Source organism: Ptychodera flava, chromosome 6 (genome assembly GCF_041260155.1).
Source record: "Ptychodera flava strain L36383 chromosome 6, AS_Pfla_20210202, whole genome shotgun sequence".
In the NCBI taxonomy this organism is placed as follows: Eukaryota; Metazoa; Hemichordata; class Enteropneusta; family Ptychoderidae; genus Ptychodera; species Ptychodera flava.
Genome location: NC_091933.1, coordinates 24,574,653 through 24,592,150, shown reverse-complemented (window position 1 = coordinate 24,592,150; position 17,498 = coordinate 24,574,653). Strand labels below are relative to the sequence as shown.

The following is a 17,498-nucleotide window of genomic DNA, read 5'->3' as shown; positions in this document are numbered from 1 at the left end:
TGCTGTTTTTTGGGGGGAAAAAGCCACAATGGAAAGATACTGAATTAATCTTTACAATTCCAGTATATATTCAGAAACGGATAGGATCCTAGTGATGTCTAGAGTCGACATATTTCTTTCACTGACGATCAGACATAGAGCCTTTTTGAAAATTTTAATTATTTTTGCTGTCTCATCGTAATGAAGTTAATTCCAGTGACCTTGACAGTTCATTTCAAATTCTTTTCACTCCTACATCTTGCATTTATTATATTTGTGGAATGGAATGTGCAATTTATCTTACACAATAATTGATTGTAATAACAGAAATATTGCACCTGATGAGAAAAAATCATACATATATTTTACACCATTTTCACAGATGTCATGGCTTAACATTCCATTAAACTCAATATACAATTAATAATTTACACAGCTATTAACTTCTGTTTCTGCTCAGAAATCAAATGTTTGAGAATTACGGTCTGATGACATTGACAAGATCATCATTTCTCTCACAATAGGTACAATTTTAATTTCTAGTGAACATTTCATTTCATATCTTCAAATTCACACTACCAAGTTCTTCTGAGAAGCCTCCAGTCCTAATGCTTTGAAATTTTGTATTCAAATTCTCAGAGAAAATCATGATTCAATAATTTAAAGGACACTTTCATTTCCTTTTTAGTCCAACATTATGTCTCAGTATTCCTGGCATGGCTGCCTTGAAATTTGTTTTCCTACGGACGTTCTCAGTCATTTAATATGTGGACAATATAATAGATTTAACAAATTTTATCATTGATGATATTGTTTTCAGTTTTGGTAAGAAAAAACTCCATAGAAATCATTTGTCTGTATTGCTTATAATTTTTTTCATGGGGCCCAGAGACTAATAGAATCTCACACCCCCAAGGACCTGGGATCAGATTTCTCACACGAGTTGGGGATATTTTGTCTCACACGAGCCGGAGGCGAGTTTGAGAAAAATATCCCCAACGAGTGTGAGAAATCTGATCCCAGGTCCTTGGTGTGTGAGATTCTTTTTCTCACATGACCACAAAATGCGTAAAATTCATATTGGACACGTACAATATTATCAAAAATCGTGACAACTCTGTCGTCTGCCGCTGTACTTTGACCTGCTTACGTTGTAGTTCTAGTCCGTGTGTTACTCGTTGTGCCATTGGATAACATTTTGCGCGTGGAACAAAACAGACTGCTTATCATCCAATCAGAGGTCGTGTAATATTTACTGCAGAGTGTGGGACGGTTTCTGAGAGTGTGGGATCGATTTATCCCACACTCTCGATCCCGCACTCCCAGCAGCCAGGAATGTGAGAAAATCCTATCTGGATTTGTTCAGTCTATGACGAACACTCCTACATAGATCATTCCCTAATTATTTATTTGTATTTCTAAACCAACTCAGCTCCCTGGTAAAAATCTCAGGGTTCTGATCAGCATCAGAGCAAACATAAATGCAACTATAAGTGATACTTACATGCATGAATTCTGAACAAATGGGAGCGTAGGGTCACAGACACCACAGTATTTTCTGTCACTTTTGGAAAATTGAAAGGATAGCACAAGGTCAGATGCCAGATAAATGATTTTACAGGACTAAGAATTTCAAAATTGTGAAGTGCCTTCAATAGACAGATGATGGATAATTCACGGTTGCCTGCAAGCACTTTGAGCTGTGGAATGTATAACTGATGAATTACCATGGTCAGATCACATCTTTATATTGTTTTGATTTTCTGTATATCACAGGGCACGTCAAAATGTTGTACAGGTGCAATAAAGACCTGGGTAATTCCCACAACCAGAAATCTCATTCTCATCACCCCTGATGTGAATGGCTATACCTAGTTCATCCATCACTGTGGCTGGCAGTTCACCTTTCATCCATGCTCATGTATCGGAGGAAGAATTCATCTCAATTTTTGCCGGGTGTTCTGTAGAGTAAGCATGTACTTTACACACAAGCGTATTTTCAGATCGAGTGAGAGATGCTTAACAATATTTGTGAGAACATTTGCCAGTTCAAACTTTAGATGTCCTGATTTTTTGAAAGTTATACTTTTAAATTAGTAAGATATAACAATTGTAGGCATTTCAATGGAGAATATTAGAACAAGATTGATGAGATTTTCCAGTTATCATATACCTTGATCCACGTTCCTATGTAATGCTATGGCAAAAACGCTTAACATTCGTGTAATAATTTGTCGTATCACGCCCAGGTACAGTTTTTAGCTCCACTGTCAGCGACGCGGAACTTTCAAATAGGTTGATTTTCCTCCGTCGTCCGTCGTCGTCCGTCGTCGTCCGTCAACAATTGCCTTCTCCTCTAAAACCGCAATTCCAATTGCTTTGAAATTTTATATGCAGTTCACTTAAGGTGACCTCACTTCAGTTTCTTCAAATCGTGGTGAAATTTGCATATTTGTATTTTGGGGGCATTTTTGGTGTTTTGGTAAAAAAATCTTCTGCTCTGAAACCGCTTGTCCGATTGCTTTGAAATTTGATATGCAGTTTGCTGAGGGTGACTTCAGTCAGATTTTTTCAAATCGTGGTGAAATTTGCATATTTGTATTTTTAAGGCAATTTTGTCATTTCTGGTAAAAAAATCTTTAAAAATCTTCTTCTTCAAAACTGCCAGTCAGATAGCTTTGATATTTGGTACATAGGTCCCTAGGGATGATCTATTTCAGATTTGTTCAAATTGTGCAGAAATATGCAAATTTGCATTTTTAAGGCAATTTTTGCCATTTTTGGTCAAAAAATTTATTTCTCAAAAAGTACTGGTCTGATAGTTTTGAAATTTGGTATACAGGTTTGTATTGAATTTCTGATGAAATCTGTAATTTTGTATTTTTGGGGCAAATTTTGCCATTTTTGGTCAAAAAATGTGTATTTCCAAAACTACTCATCCGATAGCTTTGAAATTTGGTATACAGGTTCCTACAGATTAACTAAATGACAGTTATTGAAATTATGATGAAATCTACAATTTTGTAATTTTGGGGCAATTTTTACCAGTTTTGGTCAAAAAATGTGTATTTCCAAAACTACTCATCCGATAGCTTTGAAATTTGGTGTACAGGTTCCTACAGATGAACTAAATGATAATTATTGAAATTATGATGAAATCTGCAATTTTGTAATTTTGGGGCAATTTTTGCCATTTTTGGTCAAAACATGTGTTTCTCAAAAAGTACTGGTCTGATAGCTTTGAAATTTGGTATACAGGTTTCTACAGATGAGCTAAGTAATATATATTGAATTTCTGATGAAATCTGTAATTTTGTATTTTGGGGCAATTTTTGCCTTTTTGGTCAAAAAATGTGTATATTCAAAACTACTCATCTGATAGCTTTGAAATTTGGTATACAGGTTTCCATAGATGAACTAAATGATATTTATTGAAATAATGATGAAATCTGCAATTTTGAATTTTTGGGGCAATTTTTCCTATTTTTGGTCAAAAAATGCGTTTCTCAAAAAGTACTTGTCTAACAGCTTTGAAATTTGGTATACAGGTTTCTATAGATGAACTAAATTTGATCTTTTGAAATTATGATGAAATCTGCAATTTTTACTTTTGGGGGCAATTGTTGCCATTTTTGGTCAAAAAATTTATTCTCAAAAACTACTCATCAGATAGCTTTGGTTGACATGTTCTTAGGGATGATCCTATGTGATACATTCAAAGTATGATGAAATCTTCAATTGCGTATTTTTGCAGCTTATTTTAGCCACTTTTTTTCTGGCCACTGCATCGAGCTATCAAAGATTTCCACCCTTCTCATCAACATGTGTCAAAAATAGTTATTCTCTACATAAACACAGCGGAGCTATATCGGCCGCTAGGTCGCTTGTTCCAAATAGGGGCAAGCGCGTACATTTCAAAACTGCATTTATTCTGGTTACTATGGGCGTTGCTATCCGCAAATGTTCCATTCTTAAACAAAGCCAGTGCGAGATTCAAACAGCATCTCCATGTCCTGTGTGTGGTACTGGCAACAGTGAAGTTAGCAAAATTGGGTGATATTTCTGTTAAAATCCAGTGTTAATGAATCACTTTCCAGATGTCTGCATTTTTTTAAAGATTTGAAAGTGAACTTATCCAATATAAATCAGACTGAGTGCGATGGTGCCATGCAAGATGAGCCAAGCCGTCACCTGTCGCCCAGCTTCAAGTACACGACGACACTCTCAGTCTAACTTTTTCTAATAATCACATCTCACTGCCTGTGTCATGTTATTTACAATAATTTAAATCATGCTGTTGTTCTTCTTACACCTCAATTTCCCATGATTCTGTGTTGGTAGAGGTATGTTGCTTTGCAAGTTCTATGGTAAACAAATGACATCATCATGTATATCAAAATGAAACAGCATGCGCCCATTCCTTTCCATAAAATTTACAAAAAATGGCGATAAATGTGTGATATCTGATGTATTGGTGTGTCCAAATCTGTGCACAATATTGATTACTACATGTTTGTCATTCCAAAAGGTATAGGATACGGCCCTGATACAGGTTTTTCGGATCTGGGTTGTATGGCGTATAGGCCCTCACACGCTTTGGCCCTTCCATTGTACAACCTCAGTCCACGAAGCAAGTATCAGGGCCATAAAGATTAGTATTACCTGTCATTTAAATAAATTCTGCGTACCCACTACCTCCAAATAGGACAAGACTGATGTAGATTTTGCCTGGCTATACCCACAACGTATTCTCATTAGTCATTGTAGCAATACACATTTCAGCATCCAGCCACCATGTACATTAATTTATACCGTCAATTTTGTAGTACTGGTAATGTCACCAATGATTAATGCTGCCAGTATTTATATAACTGTTATTGCTTTGTAAAATATATGAACTGCTGTTATCCAGATTCATTGCTGTCGCCTTTTTTTTTTCAATGTGAAGTATCTGTTTAAACCAATCGTATTTTCATGAGGGTGATCTCTTTGTGAAAATAATATTTTTGCTTCGCGATGTTCTTCAGCACTCAGGTCACATTCCAGGGTCATTTCAAGTGCAACTCATCATTGACTGATATCATGCAATATAAATGTCAAATTTACGTGTTTTCTGCTGTGCACTCTATTCAGGAAACACCTCCTCCCAATAGAAACCCTTCACCAATAATTTAAACCTTCAAAATAGAATTTTATAAAAGAGTAAACATAAGAAGTGAACCAAAAAACTATCAGTCTGAATTATCAGACTTTTAAAGAGTGACACCTTTATACATGATTTAAGTCACAATTCCAATAAATGGAATTCTTTATAAATTGTTTAGTATTGTTACAATTTAAGTGTGACCAGTTCTTAACCACAACATTACCTTCCAGAGCTGTCAAAATTCATTTGAAAGTTGTAGGCTGTAGAGGTTTATGTACCATTTTGTCAAAATTCCCATGGGCAATCAGTGCACTTGGTAATAGAATTATCAGATCCTTGAGAAAATAGTTATTTCAATGTGAGCAGCTTAGGATATCTTTGACATCACTGCTAGTACCTGGTGGTGTGGAGAGTCTCCGAGTAAACTCATCCTGTATGCATACAGTTACTGGTACCACCAATCCTGCCAACATCTGTTTCCAGTCTATCAGAACCAGCCATACATTGTATCCAGGCCTGTAGAAGTTAAAAGTGAATTACAGAGACAAAAAAGCAAAATAAATTAAGTTAGAAGTGAAAAAACCATGTAGCCTTCTCAGATTCTGTTTGTGTAATGTACTAACAGTATTTGCCGAGCGTGGGAGTGTTTCGCTGAGCTCTTAATGATATTTTACTGCACCCTGACATGTTTGTTATGGTATACAAAACACAACTCTTGATGCTTTGCATGCTGTTGCCATCTGCCAAAATGGAAGATTCTTTTTACTGATAGTTTGCAGCCTATGCGCCATTTAGTTTCTCAAATGTTTGCTTTGTCTCCTCAGGATTTCATTCGAAAATTTTGAGAAGCTTGCGATTCTGGACAATTCCCTGATTGCATGGTTTGATGCTCTCGGCACTGTGTTCTAACAAGACTGTCCATTTTCAGACTGAGATATCAAGACAATGAAGGTAAGAAACTTACCAGATTATCTTATATTAAAGTGACACTCATCTTTCGCATTCTTTTCTGACAGAACAATGCCATCTGTTAGTAAAAGATGTTGAATAACAGATCGTCTATACCAGAGTCTGAAGAATTCTAAAATCAACAAATTTTAGTTAGGACGGTAAAACCTGAGTAATTCAAACGCTGCATAAGTTGGTGCACCAGGATTCCTTTTTTCCAAAATATGCATGAAAGAAGGTTGATGTTGTAATGTTTGTCACTGCTAATTTACACAGTTTGATGTTGAGTGAAACATCAGCTGCTGTTGAAAGTAAGTTAGGTTAAAGGTTTAAGTAGAATGCAAGCCTTGGGGACACATATTCAGAGTCTCAAACTTCTACTATACCAATAGTGCTTTGGTCTACCGCTTGTTGGGCTCAGTGGAAAGCTTATGGAGTAAATAATGTTTTCAATAACTTACTTTTGTGAAAATCGAAAATTTAATTTTCCCCCATAGAGTTAACACAGGGTTGATGGCCATTTTGAATTTCAAGTATCAGTAAATGTTGGGTAATTTGTTCCTCTAGTACCAAATTTTTCATGGTGACCCCCTGATTTTTATTCTTGATTTTGAAAAGGAATGGTTTAAAATTTTGATACGGAAAGTTTGAGCAAAAGTTTAGGACTTTCATTCAATTTTGAGGCACAAACTTCTACGTATACCTTAAAGCTGAGTGTACAAACCTGAGACAAATATTATCTGGATTTCGCTATTTTGCTTGGTGTTGCTCTAAGTGCTACATTTCTGACAAACTTCACCAGCTGTACGACATAGTTCCAATGCAGCTGAAAAGTTTTGTTCCGTCACTCAAAAGTGAAATTTTCATATTTCTATCTTTAGATCAGAATTGATTTTTCTGTCTATATATACCAGTCATATGGAATACAATCGATTCAACCGTAGCAAGACTGCAGTTTTGCTGAAAGAAATTTCACTCCTGAATGAGTCTCAGCATTTTTCCTCAAACATAAATCACTTCCATAGTGTAGTTCTGTTTCAGTTAGATCAGCAGTTGAAGTTGTCCTCATTTTCTTGCATTACACCCAGGGCTTTTCTTGTAACTCAGTTTCATTTCTGTTGTTGGGTTGAATCCAAATCCTTGTACATTACCTGCTGCCTCACCTCTTTGTCTTTCTTGGCGTCTGTGTGTGTTTCACTTTCAATATTGTACTTGCCTTGAAATGCCAAAAAGTCATCTGAGTAATTGTGATTCTGAATCAGACATACTTTCAAAAGAACGTATTATCAACGGCACTGATATAAGTCCATGCCACATCAGCGATGAACACATGCGTATCCACGTACCTTGTCAAACCCAGCCCTGTGTGTCAAAACAGGCCTCAATCGATACAGTAACCTGCAGAGTAAATGCTACAGTCGTATTCTTTCAGTTACCTTAGCATGCTGTGTGACATGCAAGGCTTACTCATCAATGCAGGGTATCTCACTTCATCGTGCCTGCTCAGAATTGCAAGCTACATTCCCAGAATTCCAAGCTATGATGGCAAGCTGTATTCCCAGAATTCCAAGCTATGATGGCATTTGTCAAACAGATCTTGGAATTGTTAGATGTAAAGTGAGGTGAAAATTAAAAAGATGAGCTTTCAAATGACATGGAGCAATGTCTATCCTGTGCTCTCGCTGTCGTTCGTAACTTTCGTAAATTACAAACAAAAATGAAAATTTACGAAAAAAATGAATGCCCGATCGGCCATTTACGAACGATTTTGTTATTTTTGAAGCCTGATTTTCGGTCAAGATTGTGAATTCCGGGGAAATACTGTCATATCTCGTCTTTCAAAACCAACGCTGCCCCTATCATCGGCGCATCGACACATGGTGATAGCTGGCTTTGGACTTTGACCTTTGATAACATGAGCATGCGCGAAAAGGTTTCAAGATCCCCGGGTCTTGTAATCTCATAGTGGTGTGTCATGCACCCCATTACGGTAGTTTCGAGACACCCAAATACTCACATGCTGTCAATTTTCCGAATTGGACTGTTGAAGCGGATCGAGGGAAGCGGGCAGTTACAAATACTTTGGATTGATAGTATCCAGTTGGGAAAGAAAGTTGGGCATAAAAACGGCAACTGATATGAAAAAAATACGAAACAATGAAAACCGCCGAGCTAGAAGAGATCAAGAACAGTCAGCCTGAAAGACAGTCGAACTACAGCAGAACTGCAGTCCGGACCGCGCATGGTTGAACATGTACTGCAAAGTGTTTTTCTGTGCATGGAGGTGGAAGCGAGCGGAAATCTTAGATGTCATAGATTTGTCATTTGACGATCTGCAAATTGAATTTTTCAGTCAGCTTGCCAATTTTAATAGGTTTCCTTCGAAACTGTCTCAGCAAATGTTATGAATACTGATAGTTTTCTATGATCCAGAGAAAATGCTGTGCACAGTCCCATGACCAAAAAGTTTATCCAAACAAAAAAATAAATGACGATCATCTGCAGCGTTTTAAAAGTGTAACTGTCTCGAAGAAAACATTAGTAGGATCACCAGTCTCAGTTTGCGTACTTAAATTTGATTGAGATGAGACAAAATTTGTGCGAAACTACAGACAGCCAAATGTTCTGATCAGTGGTTGTTTAAAAAGAATTTTAGAGATGAACATGGCATAATGACTGCAGCTATAGAGGCACCACCTAGTACCTATGGGATGACATGCATACTTTAAAAGTAACAGAGCTTTCCAAATATGAAAAACAGGGGACAGATTTTCTAGCATCTAAAACTTGTGCAAACACTGATAATATTTGATAATATTAATGACCGCTTCATAAATTAATATATATAATCATCAACCACTGACTATACACACAAAGGGAGTTATGATTTGTGTCACAATATACTTGAACATGTTATGTTGTGTAATAAAGATAGAGTAATTGAATAACATCATTGGCCGTTGACCAAAATTACACACTTTATTGAAACAAGGAAGAATTTCAATGTTACAAACATTCATGACCCATGATGTACTGTGTTATTCAATAAATCTTTTTGAAAATGCGTATCAAAATATGAGTGTTCATCGTCAAAAAAACTAAAAAGGGATTTTTCATTTTCTTTTGTCTATAATGAAATCATTCATCATTTCTATCCCCTTAAAATCATCTATTGAGTATCAGAAGTGCTTGTTGAAAGTTGGTGGGTTCAGAATAACATAATTTGTGCTTACTAATATTTTTGAACCCAATTCGTAAATTTACTAACAATTTCGAAAGGCCAGGGAGAGCACAGCTATCAGTGCGCTGTCATATTGTATTCCGGTGACCATTTCACAGTGTCTTTCATGTGTAATGTTAAACTACATCAAAAACAAAATAATTTACATTTTTAATTCACTTCTGAATAATGCATTGAGTTGTTCAATATCACTTGTTGGCTGTATATCATGCAAGCAGTCCTCTAGAAAAATAGCCTTGAAGTTAAATAAAAAAAAGAGAGATCAAATTTTCAGATATTGTCTATCCATGAAGTTGTCTGTCATCCATTTTGAGGATTGTACTGCATTCTGTCTGTTAAAAAACTGTATCATGTTATCTCCATTGAAAATCAAATGAGCGAAATTTCCAATGCAGCAATTCTGTATATTCATATTTATCTCAGCCAAAATAACCTGTGACATTTTCATATCTAGATTATTCATTACATAAAGAGTAGCCCTCAGGGCGTTGGTGCTGAGTAGAAACAAAAGGAGTGTGTACCGTGGGGGGAAATATATATTCACATCTGACTATGAGGTTTTTTATAACAATTTGGAAGCAATCACTTTCACTCAAAAGATTGCCTTTATTGGACAATTAATCAAGCCATATAAAGTTACTGCCAGTAAAATATCGATATCGACCAAGCTTATTTTAAAACATCCCGTTTGCATTATTCATTGTTCAAAATTACTGCGATGAGGTGCTTGAGATCCCAGGTACTTACCTTTGACATTCATGCCACACAGACACAGACTACGAACATCACGTCTAAATGCTTTACAGTATCATTCAAGTTAAGCCATGGCCAAGGTTAATCGTAACAAAAGATATAATGTTACATGTACTTGTAATGCATGTGTCACAGTTAACAGGAAAGAGAAGATTTTATGATCAAAACTTCACATTTACAAGACTCTTTCATGGGCTGTTTATGGTTTTAATGTTGTGAATAATCACGTTCTGTCAATGCTAAAATATTATAGCGCTGATATGGCGCTATATACTACAGATTATTTTTTAATGGCAAGGGCAATAGTAAAGTTATAAATCAACAAGTAAAGTACAGCTGAGCCTTGCTGCATGGCTGTCCTCTTGTATTCTACATTCATATAGATCCTAAAGATGTATTCTTGCCATTATAAAATGCTAATGTCACAAAGTGTATGAAAGTCTTGTAAATAACAGGTCCTGAATAAAACTGCTCTCCAGACTATGCCAGTACATGCATGTGTAACGAAATGTGTTCATATTATTAATGCATGTTCCAGGGCCTGCTCCGTGACCAAGTACATTGAAATTTGTGGATGACACGGTAACCTTGTTGCTACATGAGACTGAGATCAATGGAAATGCTGTGATTTCTTGCAATTCTGTGATTGGAAATTGGTAACGGAATGCATTCCTGGAAATCTTTCGGATTCTTTCACTGTGTGAGATCATGAATAACAACGGATGAGGAGATGACTTTTTTGGGGTCAATTCTATGAAATAAAAATCTGAGTAGGAATTCTTGAATCATCTGAAGATCAAGATGCCATGTTGATCTGACTTCCCAAACACAGAAATAATTCAGTTTTAGTCGCTGTGTAAAGTGAATGACAAGGTTCTTTTTTTTCATAAATATTTACATGGATGATAAAGTGACTGTAGTAATTGCCATAAAAATATGACAGTTACAGCCTTGAAATGTCATCTGAAAATTTCTGAGCAATGTGGAATTGAAACAGGTTATTTGGTGCACAATTTTTTAAACTGACAGGATTTCCATCACTTTAATGGACTGAAATATTGTAAAATAGGAGTACAACTGTTATTTATTTCAATCTGTTGTACGTATTTGTGTACTCAGATGTAATCTTTCACTCTAAAAGCAGTTTTGTCATCAAAATTTTGATCTATGAAAGAGACAAAACACAGAATGGTTGTAATGTCTACAAGAAATCAGTGGAAAACTTGCAGGATCATGTGATGTAGACTTTCATATTTTTAGAAGCTACAATTATGTAAATTTATATGATTCAGAACAGACATCTTAATAGCTATCTTATAAAAAACAGACTTTAGGAAAAATGGCAGTACTATAGAGAGATGATGCTGGGAACACACTTAGTATATGAATAATAGTTCACTGGTACAAAATCTGCTTGAACATTTGAGTCCAAGAACAGGACGCTATGAACCACTACAATCCTGTGACGGCACAAAACCATGTACTCACTGACAGGTAAAAATAATTACATAACCATCATCACAAAGTTTTTTGTTCACGTGTTGACACACGTGAGCATATGTCGCAGCGATGTCTGTCTGTCTGTGTGTGTCTGTCTGTCCGTCTGTCTGTCTGTCTGTCTGTCTGTCTGTCTGTCTGTCTGTCTGTGTGCTCAATATCTCAAAACCGGCTCATCAGATCACAATCAAATCTGGTACATAAATTCACTTTGCAAATGGCAAGAACTGATTAGTTTTTGGTGGATGTGGCTTGCTTACTTTTTGCTCATTTGCATAATTAATGATTTTAGAAAAAACGGATATATATTGAGAACGACTGCACACAATTTGATGAGATTTGCTGCAAATGTTGATCACATCAAGATATATCAGCTGTGAAAGTTATTAAGGGGTGACGTGAAAGATAATTACTAATTTGCATATTTAATGAAATTTCCTAATTAGGGGTATATATCTGAATTTACTCAATCAAAATTGACGAAACTTGATATCCATATTAAAGATACTATAATTTAACATTATTGAAAGTCATTAAGCATTTTTACTTCATCCAAATCGTAATTTGCATATTTAATGACCTTTCGAAATTAAGGATATATATTTGAATTTACATAACCAAAATTGATTAAACTTGCTAAGTACATTAAAGATACTATGATAGAACATTATTAAATGTCATTAAGCATTTTTACTTCAGCCAATTCCTAATTTGCATATTCTATGAACTTTCCTAATTAGAGGTATTTATCTGAATTGACGAGACCAAAGTTGACGAAACTTGCTATGTACATTAAAGATACTATGAAAGAACATTATTGAAAGTCATTAAGCATTTGAACTTTAGCCAATTCCTAATTTGCATATTCTATGAACTTTCCTAATTAGAGGTATTTATCTGTATTGACTAGACCAAAATTGACGAAACTTGCTATGTACATTAAAGATACTATGATACGACGTTATTGAAAGTCATTAAGCATTTTTATTTCATGTAGCTCCTAATTTGCATATTTAATGAATTTATGAAATTAGGGATATATATTTGAATTTACATGACCAAAATTGATGAAACTTGCTATGTACATTAAAGATACCATTATGTAGGCTAACATTATTGAAAGGCATTAAGCATTTTTGCTTCAGCCAATTCCTAATTTGTGTATTTAATGAGCTTTCCTAATTAGGGATATATACTTTGGATTTATTTGATCAAAGTTGGCATAACATGCTATGTACATTGATGATTATACCAGGTTATACCAATATTGGAAGTCATTTCGCACTTAAGTTTTCATGTCAGCTAATTTATAGTTTGCATATCTAATGAGCTTTCAAAGTTTGGAATATTTAGTTTGAAGAACTTGACAAGAGGCAATTACACTTGCTATATAAAGAGGTGATACAGTGACAACAGTCAAAGAAATTAATTATTTCTATTTCAGGTAATTGCGTATTTGAATACTTAATGACCTATAAAGTTAATCTATGGTGAATATTGTTCATTATGTTGATCATAATACTTTACATGAAGTTGCAAACATGTGGCAAAGGTTCAAATTTACACATAACTGCAATGAAACACGTGAGCATTTACAGTTCATATCTGGTTCATGACTGTATTCACACCATACCTTATTATAAATTGGGTATTTTTCAGTATTATTTAAATAATCTGTTGAATTTTTCCTTATAATAAGTAACTGAAATAGGGTGAAAATGTCAATGATGGGGCCATATTTCACAAACTTTAAGCTGTTTCATACTCAGTGGTTAGAATTGATCGCATGTGTAAACTTCATTGTAGCATTGAATGACTTTGTGCAGTGGATGAAATGAACACAGTGCAATGATCAGGACACAATTACTATTGTACAGTATTGGGATACTGAATTTTACAGGTCTTCCCAATTTTATATGCAGGGCTGCACTGAAAAACCAATCATACAAATAAAAGTTTTAAATATGACAGCAAATTTTATGTATTTTTTGTCACATCTTTTTTTTCCACAAGGAGAACAGACCCACTATACATGTGTATTTTTTCAGTTGATTAACAAAAGCTATAGTAAGTACTATCTACTTAGTTTTCAGTTGATGAACAAAATCTATAGTGCCAACTACTGGAGTTCCAACAGACCGTAATCATTGACAGAAGGTAATACATGCTTCACCAAACTGAAGAATTCCCTGCAGATCCCTATTCATACAACGTATCATACAGATGTACAACTTGCCATGTGTGCAAACGGCTAACAGTCACCATGTTTAATAATAAGGATGGATAATTGGTAAACTTGAAGATGATGCCATTTCTCCATCATCCTGTGTAATTTTATCAAAATTCATGTCAAAGTAGAGGTTGCTGTTATAAAAGGTGAATTCAGCAGGTAGATGACAAAATTAAGAGTTAGCTTTTTTCACCAACGGTCTCCCTCTTGCCACAAATATTTAGATTATACTTTTTTCTATCAAGTAGGTTTTTTTTGTGTGTGAGTACAAATATGTATCTCATTTGACTGTTGGATTTTATACCTTCCTCATAACTGAGATATGTGCAAAATTTCATTGAAATGATAAATTAAAAGCAGGTTTCCAAGCAGTTCTTAGTGTAGTTCTTAGGAAAGTCCAATGTGCTAGTCCTGTTGTTCACATTCATCTCAAAGGTGAGAATTTCCTATTTGGCTGTACAGATCTTGTTTAGAACACAGGACAGAACGTCACATTTGAAAAATATTCACAGAGAGTTTGGCATCACCACGTAGTGTTTTACATTAAAAATTGCAGAAAGTTGAAATAACTGCAACCAGTATACAGGTAGAACAAACTGTTAGTGTCGTCACTGTACCTTGTATTAATAATTTAACACTTTGAAAAATTCATAGCCTGTTTTTGCAAAAAAATAAAACATTGAGCCATCTTTAATCTGTTGCATTTACTTGGGCATGCATTCCTGGATGTGGTAGCACATATTGTATTATTTACAGCACATTACGGTATATACGTAGGTCAAATCAATTTCCACTGGGGAAAAAAGAGAGATTCTGAATCTAGGCAGCATGGTTTAGTGTTATCAATACAGAATAGGAAAGGATTTGGAAATGTAATTCCCAAGATATCAGTGAGTTTCATCATTCCTTTCATGTTTAAGAAGAATTGAAGTGTAATACCCTTGGACAATGAAATGGGGATTTACAGTGTTTTGACTCTGATAGGTCTGACCTCACTTAACCCGAGACAAGATTGACTTACTTTTGACTAGCGAGGAAAGAAAATCAATAGCACTAAGAAACGGGTTTGCTTGAGAGAGATCGTGTCTGATCAACAAGAACGCGAGACAGTGGGTGATTCTTAAACAGTTGTAGGATGAGCTCCTTCACAGTTGACTGTCCTCCAACCAGATTAGTGGTAGAATTGCCTATTATTAGCTTATTGACCATTTGCTGTACAATGTAGTCTTGATTGAAACCAGAGAGATAATTTAGAGATCTGAGAAAGTTTTCCAATTCATCTATGACTGCCACCATCTGCTGACATATTCTTGGAAGAGAAGGTACCAGCTTAAATCTGTTGCATTTACTTGGGCATGCATTCCTGGATGTGGTAGTCATAAATCATTCAGGGTATTTATTTGTTAGTGTAAAGATGTTGAATCCTGAGCATTGGTGTGTTAGGGTGAAGTAATCTGGTGCTACTTGAAATGTAGTATCCATTTGCAATAGTTACGGGTTACAAAGTTTGACATGAAAATGTTAATTTGAGAAAATCCGTTGATCATCAAATACATTTTAGTATAGCCCAGAAGTATTTATTTAGGCAATGAAGTCATTAATCTGTACAGTACAAAAGCTCTTGAAATAAAGATTATGAATTATGTAAGTGTGTAGTAAGTGTGTAGGATGCCTGTAGTAAATATGTAGAACGTCTATAGTAAATATGTAGAATGTCTATAGTGAATATGTAGAATGTCTGTAGTAAATATGTAGAATGTCTGTAGTAAATGTGTAGAATGTCTGTAGTAAATATGTAGAATGTTTGTAGTAAATATGTAGAATGTCTGTAGTAAATATGTAGAATGTCTATGGTAAATATGTAGAATGTCTATAGTGAATATGTAGAATGTCTATAGTAAGTGTGTAGGATGTCTGTTGTAAATATGTTGAATGTCTGTAGTAAATGTGTAGAATGTCTGTAGTAAATATGTAGAATGTCTATAGTAAATATGTAGAATGTCTGTAGTAAATATGTAGAATGTCTGTAGTAAATGTGTAGAATGTCTGTAGTAAATATGTAGAATGTCTGTAGTAAATATGTAGAATGTCTGTAGTAAATATGTAGAATGTTTGTAGTAAATATGTAGAATGTCTGTAGTAAATATGTAGAATGTCTGTAGTAAATATGTAGAATGTCTGTAGTAAATGTGTAGGATGTCTGTAGTAAATATGTAGAATGTCTGTAGTAAATATGTAGGATGTCTGTAGTAAATTTTTGGGGTGTCTATAGTAAATATGTAGAATGTCTGTAGTAAATATGTAGGATGTCTGTAGTAAATATGTAGAATGTCTGTAGTAAATATGTAGGATGTCTGTAGTAAATGCGTAGAATGTCTGTAGTAAATATGTAGAATGTCTGTAGTAAATATGTAGAATGTCTGTAGTAAATATGTAGAATGTCTATAGTAAATATGTTGAATGTCTATAGTAAGTGTGTAGAATGTCTGTAGTAAATATGTAGAATGTCTGTAGTAAATATGTAGGATGTCTGTAGTAAATATGTAGAATGTCTGTAGTAAATATGTAGAATGTCTGTAGTAAATATGTAGGATGTCTATAGTAAATATATAGAATGTCTGTAGTAAATGTGTAGAATGTCTGTAGTAAATATGTAGAATGTCTGTAGTAAATGCGTAGAATGTCTGTAGTAAATGTCTGTAGTAAATATGTAGGATGTCTGTAGTAAATATGTAGAATGTCTATAGTAAATATGTAGGATGTCTGTAGTAAATATGTACGATGTCTGTAGTAAATATGTAGAATGTCTGTAGTAAATATGTAGAATGTCTGTAGTAAATGCGTAGAATGTCTGTAGTAAATGTCTGTAGTAAATATGGAGGATGTCTGTAGTAAATATATAGAATGTCTGTAGTAAATATGTAGGATGTCTGTAGTAAATATGTAGAATGTCTGTAGTAAATGTGTAGAATGTCTGTAGTAAATATGTAGAATGTCTATAGTAAATGTGTAGAATGTCTGTAGTAAATATGTAGAATGTCTGTAGTAAGTGTGAAAGAACTATGTGTGCCTTACATGATATGTTGATGAAATCATCCATGGTGGTCCTGACCGAAAACTAGCTACTATTTGCAGAGTGTGTTCCAGTGCAGAACTTGAGTTGAGTAGAGTACATGGATATGTTGCAATAGGATTTATTTGCATATACTGTTGTCTTGACCCAATTTTGAAAGCCTATGGCATCTGCAGATGACATTCACTTTTGGTTTCTGAGAGTTAGATTTGTCTGGCTGTGTGTGTGTATATGATTTTTTTTGCCTTGATTTTAACTACCATTAAATTGGTGTATTTTATCTAGTTCGTAGTTTACTACCATTTTGAAGAACTTTCTGGTCCAGGGTCTTTCAATTTATACCTTTTTTCTTTTCAGATGCTTGCTTAACCCAAAAGAATATGAAAGATTAACTAACTCTAGTTCATTCGCATTTTGGCAAAGAATTGAAATTTGAAACTAAGAATAGATGTTAAGGCTCTTTTTGAAAGTGTTGTTCCATATTTGGTTTTGCTCCTCAGTCTCACTTTGATACAGCAAGTTGCTTCGGTGTGAAAAAGATATACTTTAACAACATTTTTAATATGAGACCATTTGTCAGTCAGAGCATAGTTCTGATGAAATTAGTAACTCCACTGTGTCTTGAAACTCC

At 34.7% G+C, this 17,498-nt stretch overlaps 1 protein-coding gene across 4 annotated transcripts in view; it reads left to right on the top strand.

Annotated features, from left to right (window-relative positions):
* LOC139135272 (uncharacterized) overlaps positions 1–15,286 on the top strand; it is a 44,688-nt gene extending 29,402 nt beyond the window's left edge. For 3 of the 4 annotated variants that reach the window (XM_070702580.1, XM_070702579.1, XM_070702577.1), the window contains exons 12-13: positions 5,950–6,076; positions 10,606–13,532. In XM_070702580.1, coding sequence (XP_070558681.1) covers positions 5,950–6,034 — 85 coding nt within the window. In that variant the 3' untranslated portion in view covers positions 6,035–6,076; positions 10,606–13,532. Of the gene's footprint in view, positions 1–5,949; positions 6,077–10,605; positions 13,533–13,650 lie in introns of those variants that run through there. The other variant, XM_070702578.1, reaches the window with a different exon arrangement.
* Positions 15,287–17,498: the final 2,212 nt, after the last annotated feature.